The sequence below is a fragment of the Nomascus leucogenys genome, chromosome 14 (genome assembly GCF_006542625.1).
Source record: "Nomascus leucogenys isolate Asia chromosome 14, Asia_NLE_v1, whole genome shotgun sequence".
Taxonomy (NCBI): Eukaryota; Metazoa; Chordata; class Mammalia; order Primates; family Hylobatidae; genus Nomascus; species Nomascus leucogenys.
Genome location: NC_044394.1, coordinates 86,349,028 through 86,369,293, shown reverse-complemented (window position 1 = coordinate 86,369,293; position 20,266 = coordinate 86,349,028). Strand labels below are relative to the sequence as shown.

General features: G+C 50.4%; 1 protein-coding gene across 1 annotated transcript in view; it reads left to right on the top strand.

Moving 5' to 3' along the window:
- RNF213 (ring finger protein 213) overlaps positions 1-20,266 on the top strand; it is a 132,684-nt gene that overhangs the window by 71,413 nt on the left and 41,005 nt on the right. The window contains exons 22-32 of the mRNA XM_030828168.1: positions 1,351-1,516; positions 3,414-3,631; positions 4,829-4,969; positions 5,076-5,240; positions 6,454-7,609; positions 10,209-10,402; positions 10,928-11,086; positions 11,737-15,345; positions 16,843-16,979; positions 17,344-17,439; positions 19,043-19,161. Of these exons, the coding sequence (XP_030684028.1) occupies positions 1,351-1,516; positions 3,414-3,631; positions 4,829-4,969; positions 5,076-5,240; positions 6,454-7,609; positions 10,209-10,402; positions 10,928-11,086; positions 11,737-15,345; positions 16,843-16,979; positions 17,344-17,439; positions 19,043-19,161 (6,160 nt within the window). The remainder of the gene's footprint in view (positions 1-1,350; positions 1,517-3,413; positions 3,632-4,828; positions 4,970-5,075; positions 5,241-6,453; positions 7,610-10,208; positions 10,403-10,927; positions 11,087-11,736; positions 15,346-16,842; positions 16,980-17,343; positions 17,440-19,042; positions 19,162-20,266) is intronic.

The following is a 20,266-nucleotide window of genomic DNA, read 5'->3' as shown; positions in this document are numbered from 1 at the left end:
TGAATATCCCGAGGGCTTTGTTTTTACCTTTGTTATAAATAGTACCACTGCTCCTTAGCCAGAGGGAGTTTTCTTGGGTCTGCGTGGAGATCAAGAACTCAGGAAAGGGCAACAATCCTCTTTTCCTAACGGGCATTTGTAAGGGGTCATAGGCTCTCTTCAGGTTACAGAAGCCAAAAAGCAAAACACTTTGTCGGCTGCCCAACTGCATCTCCCAGTTCCACCCAAAAGCGGTAAATCAGTTGTTTCTGTTAGAGTTAAGAGGTGAGTCTTTTGCTACTTTTTTTTTTTTTTTTTTTTTTTTTTGAGACGGAGTCTCGCTCTGTCGTCCAGGCTGGAGTGCAGTGGCGCGATCTTGGCTTACTGCAAGCTCCGCCTCCCGGGTTCACGCCATTCTCCTGTCTCAGCCTCTCTGAGTAGCTGGGACCACAGGTGCCCGCCACCAATGCCCGGCGAATTTTTTTGGTATTTTTTTTAGTAGAGACAGGGTTTCACTGTGTTAGCCAGGATGGTCTCGATCTCCTGACCTCGTGATCCACCCACCTTGGCCTCCCAAAGTGCTGGGATTACAGGCGTGAGCCACCGCGCCCGGCTGAGTCTTTTGCTGCTTATGTTTTTAGGTAGACCGAGATAATGATTAGAATTTAGCATAAAAGCTGGAATCACAGCTGGGCACAGTGGCTGATGCCTGTAATCCCAGCACTTTGGGAGGCTGAGGTGGGCAGATCACCTGAGGTCAGGAGTTCAAGACCAGCCTGACCAACATGGTGAAACCCTGTCTCTACTAAAAATACAAAAATTAGCCGGGTGTGTTGTCAGGTGCCTGTAATCTCAGCTACTGGAGAGGCTGAGGCAGGGAGATCGCTTGAACCAGGGAGGCGGAGGTTGCAGTGAACCGAGATCGTGCCACTGCACTCCAGCCTGGGCGACAGAGCAAGGCTCCGTCTCAAAAAACAAAAAAAACCTGGAATCACATCCATTTACACTTGAACTTTAATGCACGTCCTCAAGGAAGCAACTGCTCTGGGCCTTTATTGATAAAGCAGAAAAAGCAACAGTAGTTACCTGGCAGGGTTATGTGAGGAATTGATTTTAAAATCCACTTTATTAAAATGCTTAGCAGAATATCAGGTTCCTAGGAATCACAGTTCCTCTTGATCAGGGAGAAACAGCCGTGGGGGTTCGATCATCCAATTCAGGGGTAAGAGCTTGGTGTGCCTGTTGTCACAGCAGTGGCAAATCTAGGCATAGAGGGAGGGTGGGGCTGCTGGGATGGCCAGTGCTTGCAGCTCACAGATTCTTGGGTTCTGGTTAATGAGTTCCAGTCCACAGTAGAGCTTTTTCTTGCAGACTGATGACTTCGATGGCTTCGGCCATGGAACACTGGACCAGATCAACCAGGAGCTCATCCGGGCCAAAAATCTGCTCCAGGACATCAGTGAGGCCCGGTGCAAGGGGCTGAAGGCTCTGTCCCTGAGAAAGGAGTTCATCTGCTGGGTCCGGGAGGCTCTTGGAGGTAAAATTAGCCTTTGGGGTTGCGTGGAAGTCTGGAGAAAGTTTTCAGATGGCGCATTGTGTGGCGTTCCTAAACTCTTTGGCAATACCTCCCCTTGGCCAAGGGCTACGTAAAGGGCAGAAAGATGTTGCCTGCATGCTTTAGGGAGATGGGCACTGCTCATACAGTTCACAGTATTTCCCACGTGCTGGTGTAAAAGCCACTCACCTTGCCACACCCCGCCACTTCGGAAGCTGTAAATGGCTCAGGTTCCTTTTCTGTAAAATCTTGCCCCCTTCAGCTTTTTCTTCCGGTAGATTTTTACTGGAGGACAAGGAGAGCTCCTGCCCGCAGAGAGGTTTTTTTGTGTTTGTTTGTTTTTTTGAGACAGAGTCTTGCTCTGTCGCCCAGGCTGGAGTGCAGTGGTGTGATCTTGGCTCACTGTAACTTCCGCTTCCGGCTTCACGCCATTCTCCTGCCTCAGCCTCCTGTGTAGCTGGGACCACAGGCGCCCACCACCACACCCGGCTAATTTTTTGTATTTTTAGTAGAGACAGGGTTTCACCGTGTTAGCCAGGATGGTCTCGATCTCCTGACCTTGTGATCTGCCCGCCTTGGCCTCCCAAAGTGCTGGGATTACAGGCGTGAACCACTGCGCCTGGCCTTTTTTTTTTTTTTTTTTTTTTTGAGATGGGGTTTCGCACTTGTTGCCCAGGCTGGAGTGCAGTGGTGTGATCTCGGCTCACTGCAACTTCCACCTCCTGGATTCAAGCAATTTTCCTGTCTCAGCCTCCTGAGTAGCTGGGATTACAGGCGCCCGCCACCACACCCAGCTACTTTTTTGTATTTTTAGTAGAGATGGGATTTCACCGTGTTGGCCAGGCTGGTCTTGAACTCCTGACCTCAGGTCATCCACCCATCTCGGCCTCCCAAAGTGCAGGCGTGAGCAAGTACAGGCGTGAGCCACCGCGCCCGGCCCCTCAGAGAGATGTTTCTCACAGCTTATCCATTGATGCTGTACGTTTCTTGGCAGCCTCTTCAGTTCTGTCGCTTAGATGTCGTTGGCGGAGGAGAGAGGAAGAGGCAGAGGAGGCAGGAGGGGCATAGGCGGCAGTGCAGGTGTGCTGGGGGGTCTGGGGCCACCACCTGCTGGATCGCAGGCTCTGGCTCTCTTGGGAGAGCTGCTGGTTTCAATGGTGGACTCTTTGGTCCACGCTGATGCACATCCTTCAATGAGTAATTTATCTGAGGGGAATGATCTGAGTGTTTCATAGTTAATTGTGAACGTGTTATTTACAGCTGAGCCTTAATTTCTTTTTGTTTAAATGGTAATGTGTGGATTGAAGGAAACAGCGTACACAAAAACGCAGTACAGTGCCTGGGACATTGAAATTGCTCAGGAATGGCGAGATATCGTTTAGTGGTATGAACAGACACTACAGGCTGGGCGTGGTGGCTCACCCTTGTAATCCCAACACTTTGGGAGGCCAAGGCGGGTGGATCACCTGAGGTCAGGAGTTGGAGACCAGCCTGACCAACATGGCGAAACCCTGTCTCTACTAAAAATACAAAAAATTAGCCAGGTGTGGTGGTGGGCGCCCGTAATTCCAGCTACACTGGACGCTGAGGCAGGAGAATCACTTGAACCTGGAAGGCAGAGGTTGCAGTGAGCCGAGATCGTGTCACTGCACTCCAGCCTGGGTGACAGAGTGAGACTGTCTCAAAAAAAAAAAAAAAAAAAAAAAAAAAAAAACTACAAAAGATTAGGTGTTCCAGACTCTTACTGAAAGCAGAAAGTGGACAGAACCTTAAAAATTCATGAAATATCATTTCAGCTTCAGTAAGGATTACTGCCCAAGACCGAGTCTTATGCTATGATGGAACAGTCCCACGCTGACCCCCCTCTTCTCTTCCCCAGGCATCAATGAGCTGAAAGTGTTTGTGGACCTGGCCTCTATCTTAGCGGGGGAGAATGACATTGATGTGGACCGGGTGGCCTGCTTCCATGACGCTGTACAGGGCTACGCATCCCTGCTGTTTAAGCTGGACCCCAGGATGGGCTTCAGCGCGTTCATGAAGCATCTGAAAAAGCTGTGGAAGGCTCTGGACAATGACCAGCACCTGCCCAGGAAACTGGTGAGTCTTATTCTGGCTGTAATGCAGATTACGTTGAATAGAGCATTGCTTAGCAACATTAGGGGAGTGACTGTGCAAATGGTGGTACACCTGTGTGGTAGGTTTGTACACAGCCGTTTTCAATGATATTTTAAAAGCTTTTCTTCATAAATGGAAATTCACCATCTTGTTACTTAGAAAGCGGGATACCAAATTACATGACACATAGTATTCTCTAAGGTGCAAAACACATGTGGAAAAAAGACAGAAAGGAAGTATGCTGAAACGTTGCCAGGAGTTTTCTCTGAATGGTCGTAATTGTCATTTTATTCTGTTACTTTTTGTTATTTTCTATAATCGATAGAATTTTTTATCAGAAAAAAGTAAACATTTAAAATTAGCCAGGCATGGTGGTGTGCACCTGTAATCCCAGCTACACTGGAGGCTGAGACAGGAGAATTGCTTGAACCCGGGAGGCAGAGATAGCAGTGAGCTGAGATCACACCACTGCACTCCAGCCTGAGTGACAAAGTGAGACTCTGTCTCAAAAAAAAGAAAAGAAAAAAGTAAACATTTAAGTTTAAGTAAACTACCTGTAGCAGCTTAACTAGATACCTGGGCCAGCCTCCGGACGGCTGCTCTGCACGTGGGTGGAGGAAGAAGTGACATACGGAAGGGCAGGTAAAGCTATCTTCATTTTTCTGCTAGAAAGTCAGCAGAGTTTCCAAACAAAACCCTCTGTTGTGATTTTTCCTGAACTCCTCTTATTGTACTTGGGGACCACAGAAGGACACTGAGGACTTGGGACTCCATAGCCATTGCTTCCAGCAGAGAATGCACCCTCCAGCAGAGGGTTCTCTGCACTGGAGACCTGGCAGAATGATGGCGTCTGGTGGAGAGGCAGGCGGGCGGCTGCTCATTCCCCTCCACTCCTCCACAGATATAAGCCAAGTGCCCCCATGTGCCAGCTGGGGCACCAGGCACTGGAGGAAATGTGGGTGAACAGCGAGTACAAAGCAGCACTGAGTGACAGATCACGTTGTCAGGGTGGCACCTGGTCCATTCGGGGCGCTGGGTGGGTGACTGCGTCCTGAGCCCTGGGGAAGCATGGGGAGAAGGCTCTGCAGCGAGGCAGAGGCAGGAGACCGACCGCAGGAGAGAGAGGGGCTAGATGCTCACTCCAACTGTGGCCCGTGTTCTCTCCTTTTGTCCCCATAGTGTGACTCTGCCAGGAACTTGGAGTGGCTGAAGACTGTGAAGGAGAGTCATGGGTCTGTGGAACTCTCAACCCTGACCCTGGCCATGGCCATCAACCAAAGAGGCATCTATATGATCCAGGCACCCAAAGGTGGCCAAAAGGTGAGCGGTCCCCAGCCCTCAGCGCAGCTGCGGCCCGTCTGCAGGCTGCTGCCAGCCCAGGGCTTCTGCCCCCAGGAAACTGACTTCTAACCTGTGCTCTTCACAGATTTCCCCAGACACGGTTCTGCACTTGATCCTTCCTGAGAGCCCTGGCAGCCACGAGGAGCCACGAGAGTACTCTCTAGAGGAGCTGAAGGAACTTTTGAACAAGTTGATGCTGATGTCTGGCAAGAAGGATCATAACAACACGGAAGTGGACAGGTTTTCAGAGGTGAGGGCGCATCTTTGCAGTGGCGCTAAGCTGGTGGTGTCATCTCGTCTGTGAGGGCTGTGTACTCCCAAGAAAACGGAAAGGATTTGACTTGGGATTTGCCTGATAAGAAGGGCTCTGCTCTTAGGCCCAGGGAGAGTAGAGTTGGCACATTTGTAGGGTGCATGGAACTCTAGTTTGCAGCCCCAGAGAGGTCTTAAGGCAGGCAGGCCCCTGGGTTAGCAGTCCCTCCTTACGATCCATAGGATGAACGCTGCAAGCTGGCAGCCTGGCCACCGCACCGAGAAGGAGGATGGTCACCCAGCAGATAGCCCTTAGAAAGACACTTGAATTGCCTCTCTCACTCCATAAATCAGCAAGCATCCAAATAACTAAGATTTAGATGGACAAAACAGAAATAATCATACTGAGAGTGGTGTACCAGTTTAAGTAATAGTCTCTCAATTTTATTATAGGTTCTTTCTTTAAAGTTGATCTCTACTTTACAAATGCTATCCTTTATCTCTGCTGGGTGCAGTGGCTCACACTTGTAAAGCCAGCACTCTGGGAGGCCAAGGTGGAAGGATCATTTTAGCCCGGGAGTTCATGACCAGTCTGGGCAACATAGCGAGACCCTGTCTCAAAAAGCATAAAACTTTTTTTTTCCCAATTTAAAAAAAAAAAAGATAATTAAAAAAAATTAAAACAGTCCAGGCACCATGGCTCACACTTTGGGAGGCCGAGGCGGGCCTTTCACTTGAGGTCAGAAGTTTGAGACCAGCCTGGCTGATATGGTGAAACCACCCCATCTCTACTAAAATTACAAAAATTAGCCGGGCATGGTGGCATGTGCCTGTAATCCCAGCTGCTCAGGAGACTGAGGCAGGAGAATTGCTTGAACCCAGGAGGCAGAGGTTGCAGTGAGCCGAGATCACACCACTGCACTCCAGCCTGGGCAACAATGCAAGACTCCATCTCAAAAAAAAATAAAAAAATTTAAAAAAAAATTAAAACAAATGATACCATTTATCTCTACAATGACTCTTTTCCTGATAAAAGTGCCATCTTGTCGGGTGGGTTGTGTAGATGAGGAGGGAGGCCTTGTGGGCGCAGATCATGCAGTGGGCCCGTGGACGGGGCTGTCTTTTGGCGGTAGGCCTGTGTGCTGTTGCAGAGTAGCGTGTTACCCTCTCGCATGGCTTTGTGAGCCAACCTCATGGTTCTGCTTCTCCAGGTCTTCTGCAGCGTGCAGAGGCTCAGCCAGGCCTTCATCGACCTGCACTCTGCTGGGAATATGCTGTTCAGGACCTGGATCGCCATGGCCTACTGCTCCCCCAAGCAGGGTGTGTCCCTCCGAATGGACTTTGGCTTGGACCTGGTGACGGAGCTTGCAGAAGGTGGAGATGTCACTGAGCTGCTGGCAGCCCTCTGCAGGCAGATGGAGCAGTTCCTTGACAGCTGGAAGATATTCGTGACCCAGAAGCGAATGGAGCACTTTTACCTGAACTTCTACACGGCAGAGCAGCTGGTTTACCTGAGCACTGAGATCAGGAAGCAGCCCCCGAGTGAGGCCGCCCTAACGATGCTGTCCTTCATCAAAAGCAACTGCACCCTGAGGGATGTCTTAAGGGCCTCTGTGGGGTGCGAGAGTGAGGCTGCCAGGTACCGCGTGAGGACGGTCATGGAAGAGCTCCCGCTGATGCTATTCTCAGAGTTCAGCCTGGTGGACAAGCTGAGGGTCATCATGGAGCAGTCCATGGGGTGCCTTCCTGCCTTCCTGCCCGACTGCCTCGACCTAGAGACCCTTGGCCGCTGTCTGGCTCAGCTGGCAGGGATGGGTGGGTCTCCCGTGGAGCGTTGTCTCCCGAGAGGTCTGCAAGTCGGCCAGCCCAACCTCATCGTCTGTGGCCACTCCGAGGTGTTGCCAGCCGCCCTGGCTGTCTACATGCAAACCCCAAGCCAGCCCCTGCCCACCTACGATGAGGTGCTGCTCTGCACCCCGGCAACCATCTTCGAGGAGGTGGAGCTGTTGCTGCGCCGCTGCCTGACCCTGGGCTCCCCAGGGCACAAGGTCTACAGCCTGCTGTTCGCAGATCAGCTGAGCTATGAGGTAGCGCGCCAGGCCGAGGAGCTCTTCCAGAAACTGTGCACGCAGCAGCACCGAGAAGACTACCAGCTCGTGATGGTCTGCGATGGGGACTGGGAGCACTGCTACCTCCCCTCTGCCTTCAGCCAGCACAAGGTCTTCATCACCCCCCAGGCACCCCTCGAGGCCATGCAAGCCTACCTGGCAGGTCACTACCGGGTCCCGAAGCAGACCCTGTCGGCGGCAGCCGTGTTCAAGGACCGGCTGTGTGTTGGGATCGTGGCCTCGGAGCGAGCAGGTGTTGGTAAGGAGAGCGGCAGGGTGGGCAGGCCTCGTCTCCCAGGGACTGCCCGGGGCCCTTCCCCCTCCAGCATATGAAGCCTCTCTGCAGGTGGAGAAACCGAGGCTCTGGGAGGGTGTGATTCATCTGTGGGTGTTGATCAGGGTCTGTGCCAGAACCAGGCACCCTGGTCACCTGGTCTCTCAGAATGGGTATTCCCTGGGAGCCCCATTCCCTTCCTCCTCTCAGCAAACATCTCTGCAGTGGACTTTGTTTTTTCTTTTCTTTTTTTTTTTTGAGACGGAGTCTTGCTCTGTCGCCCAGGCTGGAGTACAGTGGCGTGATCTCGGCTCACTGCAACCTCCGTTTTCTGGGTTCAAGTGATTCTCCTGCCTCAGCCTCCTGAGTAGCTGGGACTACAGGCACGTGCCAGTACACCCAGCTAATTTTTTTATTTTTAGTAGAGATGGGCCTTCACCGTGTTAGCCAGGATGGTCTTGATCTCCTGACCTCATGATCCGCCCTCCTCGGCCTCCCAAAGTGCTGGGATTACAGGCATGAGCCACCATGCCCGACCTAATTTTTGTATTTTTAGCAGAGACAGGGTTTCACCATGTTGGCCAGTCTGATCTCAAACTCCTGACCTCAGGTGATCCGCCCACCTCAGCCTCCCAAAGTGCTGGGATTACAGGTGTGAGCCACCATGCCCGACCTGAAGTTTACTTCTCCCCTTAAATGCCACTGGCCTCTTTGGGGTTGATGTTGGTCGTGTGAGCAAGGGGAGGTAGAATTGAAGAGAAAGCTGTGCCTCTTGACCCACCCTTCGTTTCCCTTAAAAAGAAATAGTAGCTTCTGTTCTGTTGACTTTATCCTATCAACAGTACCTCGTCCTGTTGGGATAAACATTACTCTTCCCCTCCCTGCTGAAGCCTCTCCTTTTGCTGTGACTTTCATTAGCTTGTCACTCAACACATAATGACATTTCAGTCAACAGCAGACCGCGTATATGATCACGGTCCCATAAGATTAGAAAACTGTACTTTAAAAATTAGCCAGGCCTGGTGGTGCATGCCTGTGATCCCAGCTGCTAGGAAGGCTGACGCGGGAGGATCGCTTGAGCCCAAGAGGTCAAGGCTGTGGTGAGCTGCAGATGTGCCACTGCACTCCAGCCTAGGTAATGGGGCAAGGCCTTGGTCTTTTAAAAAAAGAGAAAGAAAGAAAGAACAAAAGATTATAATACCGTATTTTTTACTGGACCTTTTCTACATTTTTATTTTTATTTTTATTTTTGAGATGGAGTCTCACTCTGTCGCCCAGGCTGGAGTGCAGTGGCACGATCTCGGCTCACTGCAGCCTCTGCCTGCTGGGTTCAAGTGGTTCTCCTGCCTCAGCCTCCCGAGTAGCTGGGATTACAGGCACATGCCACCATGCCTGACTAGTTTTTAGTAGAGATGGGGTTTCACCATGTTGGTCAGGCTGGTCTCAAACTCCTGACCTTGAGTGATCACCCGCCTTGGCCTCCCAAAGTGCTGGGATTACAGGCCTGAGCCACCATGCCTGGCCTGAATATGTTTAGATATTCAGATATTTGCCCTGTGTCACAGCTCCCCACTGTATGTAGGATGCCCCCATGCTGTCACGGCTTGTAGCCCAGGGGCAATGGGCTATTCCACCTCGCTCAGGTGTGTGGTCGGCTCTGCCATCTGGGTTTCTGCATGCACACTCTGATGTTCACAGTGACAGAATCATTTCACGATGCATTTTTCAGAACATGCTCCTAGTGCTAAGTGGCGCGGGACTCTGCTTTGCCTGCTGTCCTGCGGAGGCAGGAGGTGGCCAGGAGAGTGAGTAGGTGATGGCTGGGAAATGTGAAGGGTTCAAGAGTTCATATTCTTGAATCTGATGTTATGTTGCGTCAGTTTGGAATTTTATACAAAGAGAAGTAACTTCTAGTGGATCTTTATAGATTCTCTTACTCTTTATCCTAGCCCTGGGACCTAATTTCTCTCTCTCTCTCTCTATCTCTATCTCTCTCTCTCTCTCTCTCTCTCTCTCTCTATATATATATATATATACACACACATACATACACATACTGTATATACATACACTATATATGTATTCTATATAATATATAGATTTCTATATATATTCTATATATTTTTATATATAATATGTATTCTATATATTTCTATATATATCATTTCTATATATACTATATATGTTCTATATATACATATATATAGTGTATGTATATATAATGTATATATATTTTTTTGAGACAGAGTTTCACTCTGTCACCCTAATGATGACAACTGCACCCTAAGGGATGTCTTAAGGGATGCCCAGGCGGTAGTGCAATCTCAGCTCACTACAACCTCCGCCTCCCAGGTTCAAGCGATTCTCCTGCCTCAGCCTCCTGAGTAGCTGGGATTACAGGTGCCTGCCACCACGCCTGGCTAATTTTTTTTGTATTTTTAGTAGGGACGGAATTTCACCACATTGACCAGGCTGGTTTCGAACTCCTGACCTCAAGTGAACCCCCCGCCTCGGCCTCCCAAAGTGCTAGGATTACGGGTGTGAGTCACCACTCCCAGCCCTAATTTCTGTATTAATGTTATAGGAAAGTCTCTGTACGTGAAGAGGTTGCACGACAAACTGAAGAAGCAGTTAAACATGAAAAAGGTGCCTCTGAAAACAATTCGACTGATCGACCCTCAGGTGGATGAGAGCCAAGTCCTGGGTACCCTGCTGCCCTTCCTGGACGTGCAGTATCAGAAGGTCCCTGTGCTCTTTCACCTGGACGTGACCTCCTCAGTAAGTGCCCTCCAGCGTCAGCTGATGGCCACATCAGTAAAGATATGGTCCCCACGTCCCTGCTTGACTCCTCCCCATGTATAGAATTCCTTGTTTCCACACGCACAGTCCTGTGAAGCTTAACAGTGGGAACGTGCTCTGAGAAGTGTGTTAGGCAGTTTCCTCCTTGTGTGAACGTCACGGGGGCTTCCACTAACCTAGATGTAGAGCCCACTGCACACAGAGGCTTTACGGTACACACTGTCGCTCCTGCGCCGCAAACCTGGGCTGCATATGGCTGTTCTGAATCCTGCAGCCAGTTGTAAAACGGCGTATTTATGTGTCTAAACATAAAAATGGTACAAGGAAATACAGTGTTAAGATTTTATGGGGCTGCCCTTGGAGACGTGGGCCGCCGTTGGCTGAAATGTTGATGTTGATCATCAGGATTACCGTGACAAAGAGCAAAATAAGGGGGGGTTACTTAGAGTTGGGAGAACTCGCCATGGTGTCGTGTGTTTACACCTCGTGCGATTCTGTCCTTAGGTGCAGACTGGAATTTGGGTGTTTCTTTTCAAGCTCCTCATTTTACAATACTTAATGGATATAAACGGGAAAATGTGGCTTCGGAACCCCTGCCATTTGTATATCATTGAAATCCTGGAAAGGAGGACATCAGTGCCGTCGAGGAGGTCTTCAGCGCTGGTCTGTGCTGTGGGGCGTTTTCACCTGGTGTGGGGGGGTCTTGGGTTCCTTCTGGTCTTACTGAAGGGGAACGATGCGTTTAGGAGACTCCACACTTTTGCCTTACTTAGTGCAGCAGCTGAATGCAGTGTTAGTAAAGAAAAGCCCATCTTTAAACTCACTTTTCAATCATGTCTGGGATAAAAGTACTCTTCTATTAATTAGCAGTGTCTTCAATTTGTCTATTCAATTCAGGCTTCATGCTGTATGCCCAGTCTGAATCCCAGCTGTGCTCTGAATCTAGTAAATTCATCTGTTGAAAGAAGTCACCTTTCCTAATGCCAGCTAAGATGAGAAGGAGATATTTGTCAAAAATTTCTTAGCAAAAGAGAGTTTTATGTTCACTCACATACATAATACATGTATGCTTAGTGGAGAAACTTAGTTTCAGGAAGTTGGGTTAGAAAGTGATTTCCTGGCTCAGAATGCAGCTCCCTTACTTAATGTGCGAAAGATATGCTGTGTAAAAAAAGAGTATACAGAAAGCTACATATTTTCAGTGCATTTTTCATAAAGGTCCATCCAATATAGATAATGTGGAGGGTTAAGACACAAAAGCATTTCTTAGAAAGTTTTCTTGTAACCATTTCATTCATGTCTCTCCTTTCCAGCGTACCCCTGTCCCCCAGTTCAGTTTTCTTGACATCTTCCCAAAAGTCACCTGCAGGCCTCCCAAAGAGGTGATAGACATGGAGCTGAGTCCCCGGTGGAGTGACACAGAGCCTGGGATGGATCAGTGGGAGTTCTGCAGCGAAACTTTCCAAAGACCTTACCAATATTTAAGACGATTCCATCAAAACCAAGACCTAGACATGTTTCAGTATCAAGAAGGCTCTGTCGAAGGCACCCCGGAGGAATGCCTCCAGCATTTCCTGATTTACTGCGGGGTAATAAACCCATCCTGGTTAGAGCTTCGGAACTTTGCCCGGTTCCTGAATTATCAGCTCAGAGACTGTGAGGCCTCTCTCTTCTGCAATCAGAGTTTTATTGGCGACACACTGAGGGGCTTCAAGAAATTTGTGGTGACCTTCATGGTCTTTATGGCAAGAGATTTTGCCACACCAACACTCCACACCTCTGACCAGAGCCCGGGGAAGCACCTGGTCACCATGGATGGGGTTAGGGAAGAAGATCTAGCGCCCTTCTCTCTCCGGAAGAGGTGGGAGTCGGAGCCTCACCCATACGTTTTCTTCAATGACGACCACACAACCATGACATTCATCGGCTTCCATCTGCGGCCCAACAGCGAGGGCAGTGTTGATGCCATCAATCACTTGACTAGGAAGGTCATCAAGAGAGACGTCATGACCAGGGACCTGTACAAGGGCCTCCTGCTTCAGAGGGTGCCCTTCAATGTTGACTTTGATAGACTGCCCAGACACGAGAAACTTGAGAGGCTCTGCCTGGCCTTAGGGATCCCCCAGGCCACTGACCCCGACAAAACGTATGAGCTCACAACAGACAATATGCTTAAGATGCTTGCCATCGAGATGCGGTTCCGGTGTGGGATCCCGGTCATCATCATGGGAGAAACTGGATGTGGGAAAACCAGGCTTATTAAATTCCTTAGCGACCTGCGGCGTGGTGGTGCCAATGCTGACACCATAAAGCTGGTCAAGGTGCACGGAGGAACAACTGCAGACATGATCTACTCCAGAGTCAGGGAGGCTGAAAATGTGGCCTTCGCCAATAAGGACCAACATCAGTTGGACACCATCTTGTTTTTTGATGAAGCCAACACAACAGAAGCTATAAGCTGTATCAAAGAAGTCCTGTGTGATCGTACGGTGGACGGCCAGCCCCTGGCTGAGGACTCTGGCCTGCATATTATAGCTGCCTGCAACCCGTACCGGAAGCACTCCGAGGAGATGATCTGCCGTTTGGAGTCAGCTGGTTTGGGCTACAGGGTTAGTACAGAGGAGACGGCCGACAGGCTGGGCTCCATTCCTCTGAGGCAGCTGGTATACCGGGTCCATGCTCTGCCCCCGAGCCTGATTCCTCTGGTGTGGGACTTTGGACAACTGAGTGACGTTGCTGAAAGGCTCTACATCCAGCAGATTGTCCAGGGACTGGTTGATTCCATCAGCCTAGATGTAAACTGGACTCGCATGATCACAGGAGTCCTCTGTGCCTCTCAGCATTTCATGAGGAAAAGAGAAGATGAGTGCAGCTTTGTCAGCCTCAGGGACGTGGAGCGCTGTGTGAGAGTTTTCAGATGGTTCCACGAGCACAGCGCGATGCTCTTAGCGCAGCTGAATGCCTTTCTCTCCAAGTCCAGCGTCAGGAAAAATCACACCGAGAGAGATCCCGTCCTCTGGTCGTTGATGCTGGCCATCGGGGTGTGTTACCACGCCTCTTTAGAAAAGAAAGGCTTGTATTGGAAAGCCATTGCCAGGTTCTTTCCGAAACCATATGACAACAGCAGGCTGCTTCTGGATGAAATAATGCGGGCACAGGATCTTTTTCTGGATGGCGTACCTCTGAGGAAAGCCATCGCCAAGAACTTGGCCTTGAAGGAGAACGTCTTCATGATGGTCATCTGCATCGAGCTGAAGATTCCCCTCTTCCTGGTGGGGAAGCCCGGCAGCTCCAAGTCTCTCGCCAAGACCATCGTGGCCGACGCCATGCAGGGCCCGGCCGCCTACTCAGATCTCTTCCGCAGCCTGAAGCAGGTCCACCTCGTGTCCTTCCAGTGCAGCCCACACTCCACCCCACAGGGCATCATCGGCACCTTCCGGCAGTGCGCCCGCTTTCAGCAGGGGAAGGACCTGCAGCAGTACGTCTCTGTGGTGGTGTTAGATGAGGTGGGGCTGGCGGAAGACTCCCCCAAAATGCCGCTGAAGGCTCTGCACCCACTGCTGGAAGATGGATGCATTGAAGATGATCCCGCACCCCACAAAAAGGTCGGCTTCGTGGGCATCTCCAACTGGGCCCTTGACCCTGCCAAGATGAACCGGGGCATTTTCGTGTCACGTGGCAGCCCCAACAAGAGAGAGCTCATAGCGAGCGCCAAGGGCATCTGCTCCTCAGACATCCTCGTCCAGGACCGAGTCCAAGGGTACTTTGAGTCCTTCGCCAAAGCCTACGAAATGGTGTGTGAGAGCCAGGACAAGGAATTCTTCGGGCTTCGTGACTACTATAGCCTCATCAAAATGGTCTTTGCTGCAGCAAAGGCTTCAAATAGAAAGCCTTCCCTGCAAGACATTGCACAGGCTGTCCTTAGGAACTTCAGTGGCAAGGATGACATCCGAGCTTTGGACATCTTTCTGGCCAATTTGCCTGAGGCCAAGTGCTCAGAGGAAGTCAGCCCCGTGCAGCTGATCAAACAGAACATCTTTGGGCCTTCTCAGAAGGTGCCGGGTGGACAGCTGGAAGATGCTGAATCCCGCTACTTACTCGTGCTGACCAAAAACTACGTGGCACTGCAGATCCTGCAGCAGACATTCTTCGAGGAGGACCAGCAGCCAGAGATTATTTTTGGTTCTGGTTTCCCCAAGGACCAAGAGTACACCCAGATCTGCAGAAACGTCAATCGTGTGAAGATCTGCATGGAAACAGGCAAGATGGTGTTGCTCCTCAACCTGCACAACCTCTACGAGAGCCTCTACGACGCGCTCAACCAGTACTACGTCCACCTCGGCGGCCAGAAGTACGTGGACCTCGGTCTGGGGACCCACCGCGTCAAATGTCGGGTTCACCCCAACTTCCGCCTGATCATCATCGAAGAGAAAGACGTTGTGTACAAACACTTTCCCATCCCCCTCATTAACCGGCTGGAGAAGCACTATCTGGATATCAACACGGTGCTGGAGAAATGGCAGAAGAGCATCGTGGAGGAGCTCCGTGCATGGGTGGAGAAGTTCATCAATGTCAAAGCAGATCATTTCCTGAACAGGCACAAATACAGCCCCTCTGACGTCTTCATCGGCTACCACTCGGATGCCTGCGCCTCTGTGGTGCTGCAGGTCATAGAGAGGCAGGGTCCCCGGGCCTTGACGGAGGAACTTTACCAGAAGGTGTCTGGGGAGGCCAAATTGATCCTGCTGAACTGCGCTACGCCCGATGCCGTGGTCCGGCTGAGCGCCTCCTCGCTGGGTGGGTTCGCGGCGGATTTGCTGTCACAGGAGTACTTCTACAGACAGAGGCACAACTCCTTTGCAGATTTCCTGCAGGCGCACCTGCACGCGACAGACCTGGAGCACCACGCCGTCTTCACAGAGGTGATTGTCTTTCTGCACTTGTACCCTATCCCCTGTCACCCAAGAGTCCTAAATCCCTAGTGTCAGGATTCAAGATTCTTCCCCAGGCAGCGGTTAGGGATCCTGCAGGGAGATGCTGAGACGCTGAGCTCTCCTCCGTGGTAAGTGTGGGGAGAGCCAAGTATCTGTGTAGGTCCAGTTAACCAGGTGCTGAGTGCCTGGGTCCGTGCAGTGCGCCATGCTGGTAACAGCACCATACACAATGTTCACACCAACAAATAAAGTACCATGTTCCAGGACCGGGCCAAGGGCACTGGGGATGCACAGATGAATCTGTAGCCCTTGTCCTTTGTTAGCATTAGGGCGCATGGAGAGACCAGCACATGAACAGATGCCATCAATATCATACCATAAATGCTGTGCTTAGAGGCAGCGGGGAGCGGTGCAGACCAGGATGCGAGCTCAGATGAGATGTTCCCTAGGAGAGGCCCCTCGCCGATGGGGAAGAATGGCCGGGAAGGGACTGTAGGATGAGGACCTTCTGTGGGCAGAGCCGCTGACAGCCCTTAGGGTTCAAGGCTGTAGTGCTGAGATGGGGCGATGAGGTGCAGTCAGAGAGAACTGCTGGAGGCCCTCAGTGACTCTGCAGAGCCGCATCTCAGCCCTGTGGGGTGGGCGCTGGAGGCACACTTGTCTCCCTGGCTGGGTGAAGGGAGTCTGATGAAAGGCTGTTGTAGAAAAGACGGGCCGGTAGGGAGGCCGCTGGCACGATACAAAGGAGAGGAGCAGATGGAACCCAGAGATACTCAGGAGGAAATTGGGCACGGCCAACACCACCACCCAGTGGGGGAAGGCGGGTGGAGAGGTCCGGGGCGACTCCCTGGATTCCTCCTTAGATGAGTGGACATTGCTTCATCATGACAGATAACGCAGGAACAGACAGCAGGTTTTGGGAGGCCAGCGATGATGTCCACCGGGGACAGGTGTTGATGCATCGTGCAGCTGGATGTGGGAATCTGAGCTCAGTGGTGAGGCAGGGATTCCTGGGCTAGAGCAGCAGGTTTTGAGGAACGTTTCGACTTGCACTGTGATGGGGGAGTGACCTTTGGGACAGGAGAATTGCTGACATCTGGGGGAAGGGGACGGCACCAACCACGAACTCCATCTGGAATCATGAAGTCGTACTATAACAGGAAATGGCATTTGTGCTGAGCCCTAAAGGATCATGAGATCTCAAGTACGGACCAAGCAGGCAGAGGCACGGGCCTCTGGGGAGGAGAGGAAGACACCCTCAGGGCAGGGTGGGGTCGTCTCTCCCATGCCTTTGGCCCTGTAGGGCCTCCCGGCCCCAGCGCTGCCGTGTTTTGGGAAACGCCTTTGGGTTTGGATTCTGTGCCGTTGTGTGGCAACTGCACCATGCTGAACATCGCAGGTTTCTAGGATCTGTCTAAACCTAGCAGCAGACTTGCAACCTTTCCTTGAAGTCTGGCAAGTAATTTGCGTTTCTTAACTCTGTAGATCACCACTTTCTCCAGGCTGCTAACAAGTCACGACTGTGAAATTTTAGAATCAGAGGTCACAGGGAAGGCTCCGAAACCCACACTCCTGTGGCTGCAGCAGTTCGACACCGAGTACTCATTCCTCAAAGAAGTCCGGTGAGGTTCCGTGCCTTCCCTGCTGCCCTCTCCCTCCCCAGCCGTGGCCGCGTGGCTTCTGCGTGGCCATGGTGCCCGCGCCGGTTAATGAGCACCACAGTCACGTGACTGTGAAATGGCTCCTTGTTAAATCTCTCCCAGCGTCCCTCTCATCTCCATCATCTTCTGCAACGTGGTGTCTGGCCTAACATCCTCCCCCAAAAGCACTTGGCTTTTCTCGCCTGGACTATCTGTTCTTATGGAAGAAAATCCTACCTGAGCAGCTGTTTCTTTGTAGCCTTTATGTTTCCCATCACTTTGGGGAATTTTGTTATCCATTTTTTAAGACAGAGACCTCACTTGAATTACTTCCCTTTTCTTTCAGAAACTGTTTAACGAATACAGCCAAATGTAAAATCCTCATTATTCAGACAGATTTTGAAGATGGAATCCATAGTGCCCAGCTCATTGCCTCAGCTAAGTATGTTTTTAGTATTTTTCTCAGAAACTGTGTAAAAAACCCAAAACGTAGGAAGTCCTAGAGAATTTATTCCCTGAAAACAGTATAAGATCGTAATCAATATAGAAATAAAAATAAGAGCAATTCTTCCCCCGCCTCATTCCCCCAAGTTGAGGATTAGGGAAGCTGAAGAGAGACAAAAAGAAAAGGCCAGTAACACTACAAAAATAGTGGAATGGGCCTGGGCAACAGAGCAAGACCTCATTTCTAAAAAAAATAAAATAATTAGCCTTCCACAGTACACCTCTAGTCGCAGCTGCTCAGAAGGCTGAGGTGGGAGGATCGCTTGAGCCTGGGAGGTCAAGGCTGCAGTGAACTGCAATCCCGCCACTGCAGTCCAGCCTAGGGGCCAGAGCGAGAGCCTGTCCTCCCCGCAAAAAAAGTGAAATGCGAGAGGTGTAAATAATGGAACATTAACAAGCTATAAAAGGATGCCTTTGAAGCCTGTGTTTGTAGACATGTTTTGGTCATTGTTAATTTTGAATTATACAATTTGAATTTATTTCAAGTTCGAGGGAAATAACAGTAGGTAAATGCTTTTATTCCTATTTATTGGATTTTTTTTTTTTTTTTTTTTTTTTTTTTGAGATGGAGTCTCGCTCTGTCACCCAGGCTGGAGTGCAGTGGCGCGATCTCGGCTCACTGCAAGCTCCGCCTCCCAGGTTCACGCCATTCTCCTGCCTCAGCCTCTCCGAGTAGCTGGGACTACAGGCGCCCGCCACCACGCCCGGCTAATTTTTTGTATTTTTAGTAGAGACGGGGTTTCACCGTGGTCTCGATCTCCTGACCTGGTGATCCGCCTGCCTCGGCCTCCCAAAGTGCTGGGATTACAAGCGTGAGCCACCGCGCCCGGCCTTATTTATTGGATATTTTTATAGTGTTTGTAGGGGAAGTCTGATGCTCTTAGAATTAACTTTGTGCCTTTATTACTTAAAGTAATAGTGATTTATGGACCTTTTTGAAGCATTGGATGCCATATTTCAGTTTGTGGCTTAAATCTCAACAAGAAACTGGCTTTGGCCATTGGTCATCTGAAGGGAATGGCATTGCGCACAGAACTCTTTGTTGAAATGGAAAGGTCTGCTGGGTACAGGGGCTGTTTCCTGTAATCCCAGCTACTTGGGAAGCAGAGGCAGGAGGATCGCTTGAGGCCAGGAGTTTGAGACCAGCCTGGGCAACACAGCAAGACCCCCCATCGCCTAAGAGAAAAGAAGGAATGGAAAGTTCAGCTGGCCTCACCCTTAGCTGCACTGGGGCAGGCCCACTGAGGAGCACAAGATAGGGTTTCTGGTCAATAAAGGAATGCCACTTCAAAGCAGAGGACACAGGAATGGGGAAGAAAACGAGCCTGCTAAGAGATTTCTCATCCCCTTGTGAGAGAAGAAGTCACGATCGCAGGGGTGTGAAATTTATGTAAAACTCATCAGAACGGGTGGCCGTGAGACCGAACCAACAGCTCAGAGAACACCCTTCTGCAGCTGCACAGCTTTGCTGTGTTTATTTGCTTGTTTTTTGGTGTGTGTTTGTTTTTAAAATAGGTATTCTTTTTTTTTTCTTTAAATAGGTATTCTGCTATAAATGAAATCAACAAAATACAAGGAAATGAGGACCGTATCTTTGTCTATTTCATCACAAAACTGTCCCGGATGGGACGAGGAACAGCCTATGTGGGCTTCCACGGAGGTGAGATCAGAACATCAGTCAGGGTATTTATTTATTTATTTGTGTTTATTTATTTTTTGAGATGGAGTCTTGCTCTGTCACCAGGCTGGAGTGCAGTGGCGCGATCTCAGCTCACTACAACCTCCATCTCCTGGGTTCAAGTGATTCTCCTGCCTCAGCCTCCCGAGTAGCTGGGATTATAGGCGTGTGCCATCACGCCCAGCTAATTTTTGTATGTTTAGTAGTGACGGGGTCTCACCATGTTGGCCTAGATGGTCTCGATCCGTTGACCTCATGATCCGCTCACCCCAGCCTCCCAAAGTGCTGGGATGACAGGTGTAAGCCACCACGCCCGGCCCAGTCAGCATATTTATTTATTTAAGTCATGTTGGAACTGTTTCTCATTTGGTTCTGTGTTGTACAAGTCTGAAATCAGAATATTATTGTTAACCTCAAGAGGATTCTTTCCAGATGCAATTAGATTTCTTACCACTGATTACTGTGAAAACAGGAATCCTGGGACGGGAGGCTGCGTGCAGCCTGTCCTGGACTGACTGTAGGTAAGCTCCTCACCTCTTAGCATGTGGGTCACACAGAGTGGAGACCCCCGACACCCGACGGACGCTGTCAGGAACGCACCGATACGCCTGTCTGGCGGGGAGGGAGAGTGGCGGGGGTCGGACTATCTTCAGATCTCTTTTTTTCCAAGGAATGGTCACCAGCTATTCATGACATAGAAAAGTTGGTATTCCAGAAATAGGAAAGTAAGTTTACTTGAATAATTTCCTGGAGAATGGAAGGCAGACCTTGCCAGTGTCCCCCACCCCTCACTAACTGTGATACAGCAAATACGACAATGCATGGGTGAAAGAACCACAGGCCTTATCCACGCGTCCTTCCCATGCCTGCCATAGCAGGGCTTACCGTTGCTGTTTATGTTGAAGTTGTTGATGCGCGTAGAATCGGGTGGTGTATAGTAGTATAGGGTCGGGTGGTTTCCGTGCAGGCCCATTCCAGGGTTTCGGCTTCAGGGTGCCAGTCATTCATTGCGCAGCAAGACAGTGACAAGCCAGGGTGTGCAGTGTCCCTGCTTAGGGCCGAGCAGCAGCCGGGGAAGACACGAGAC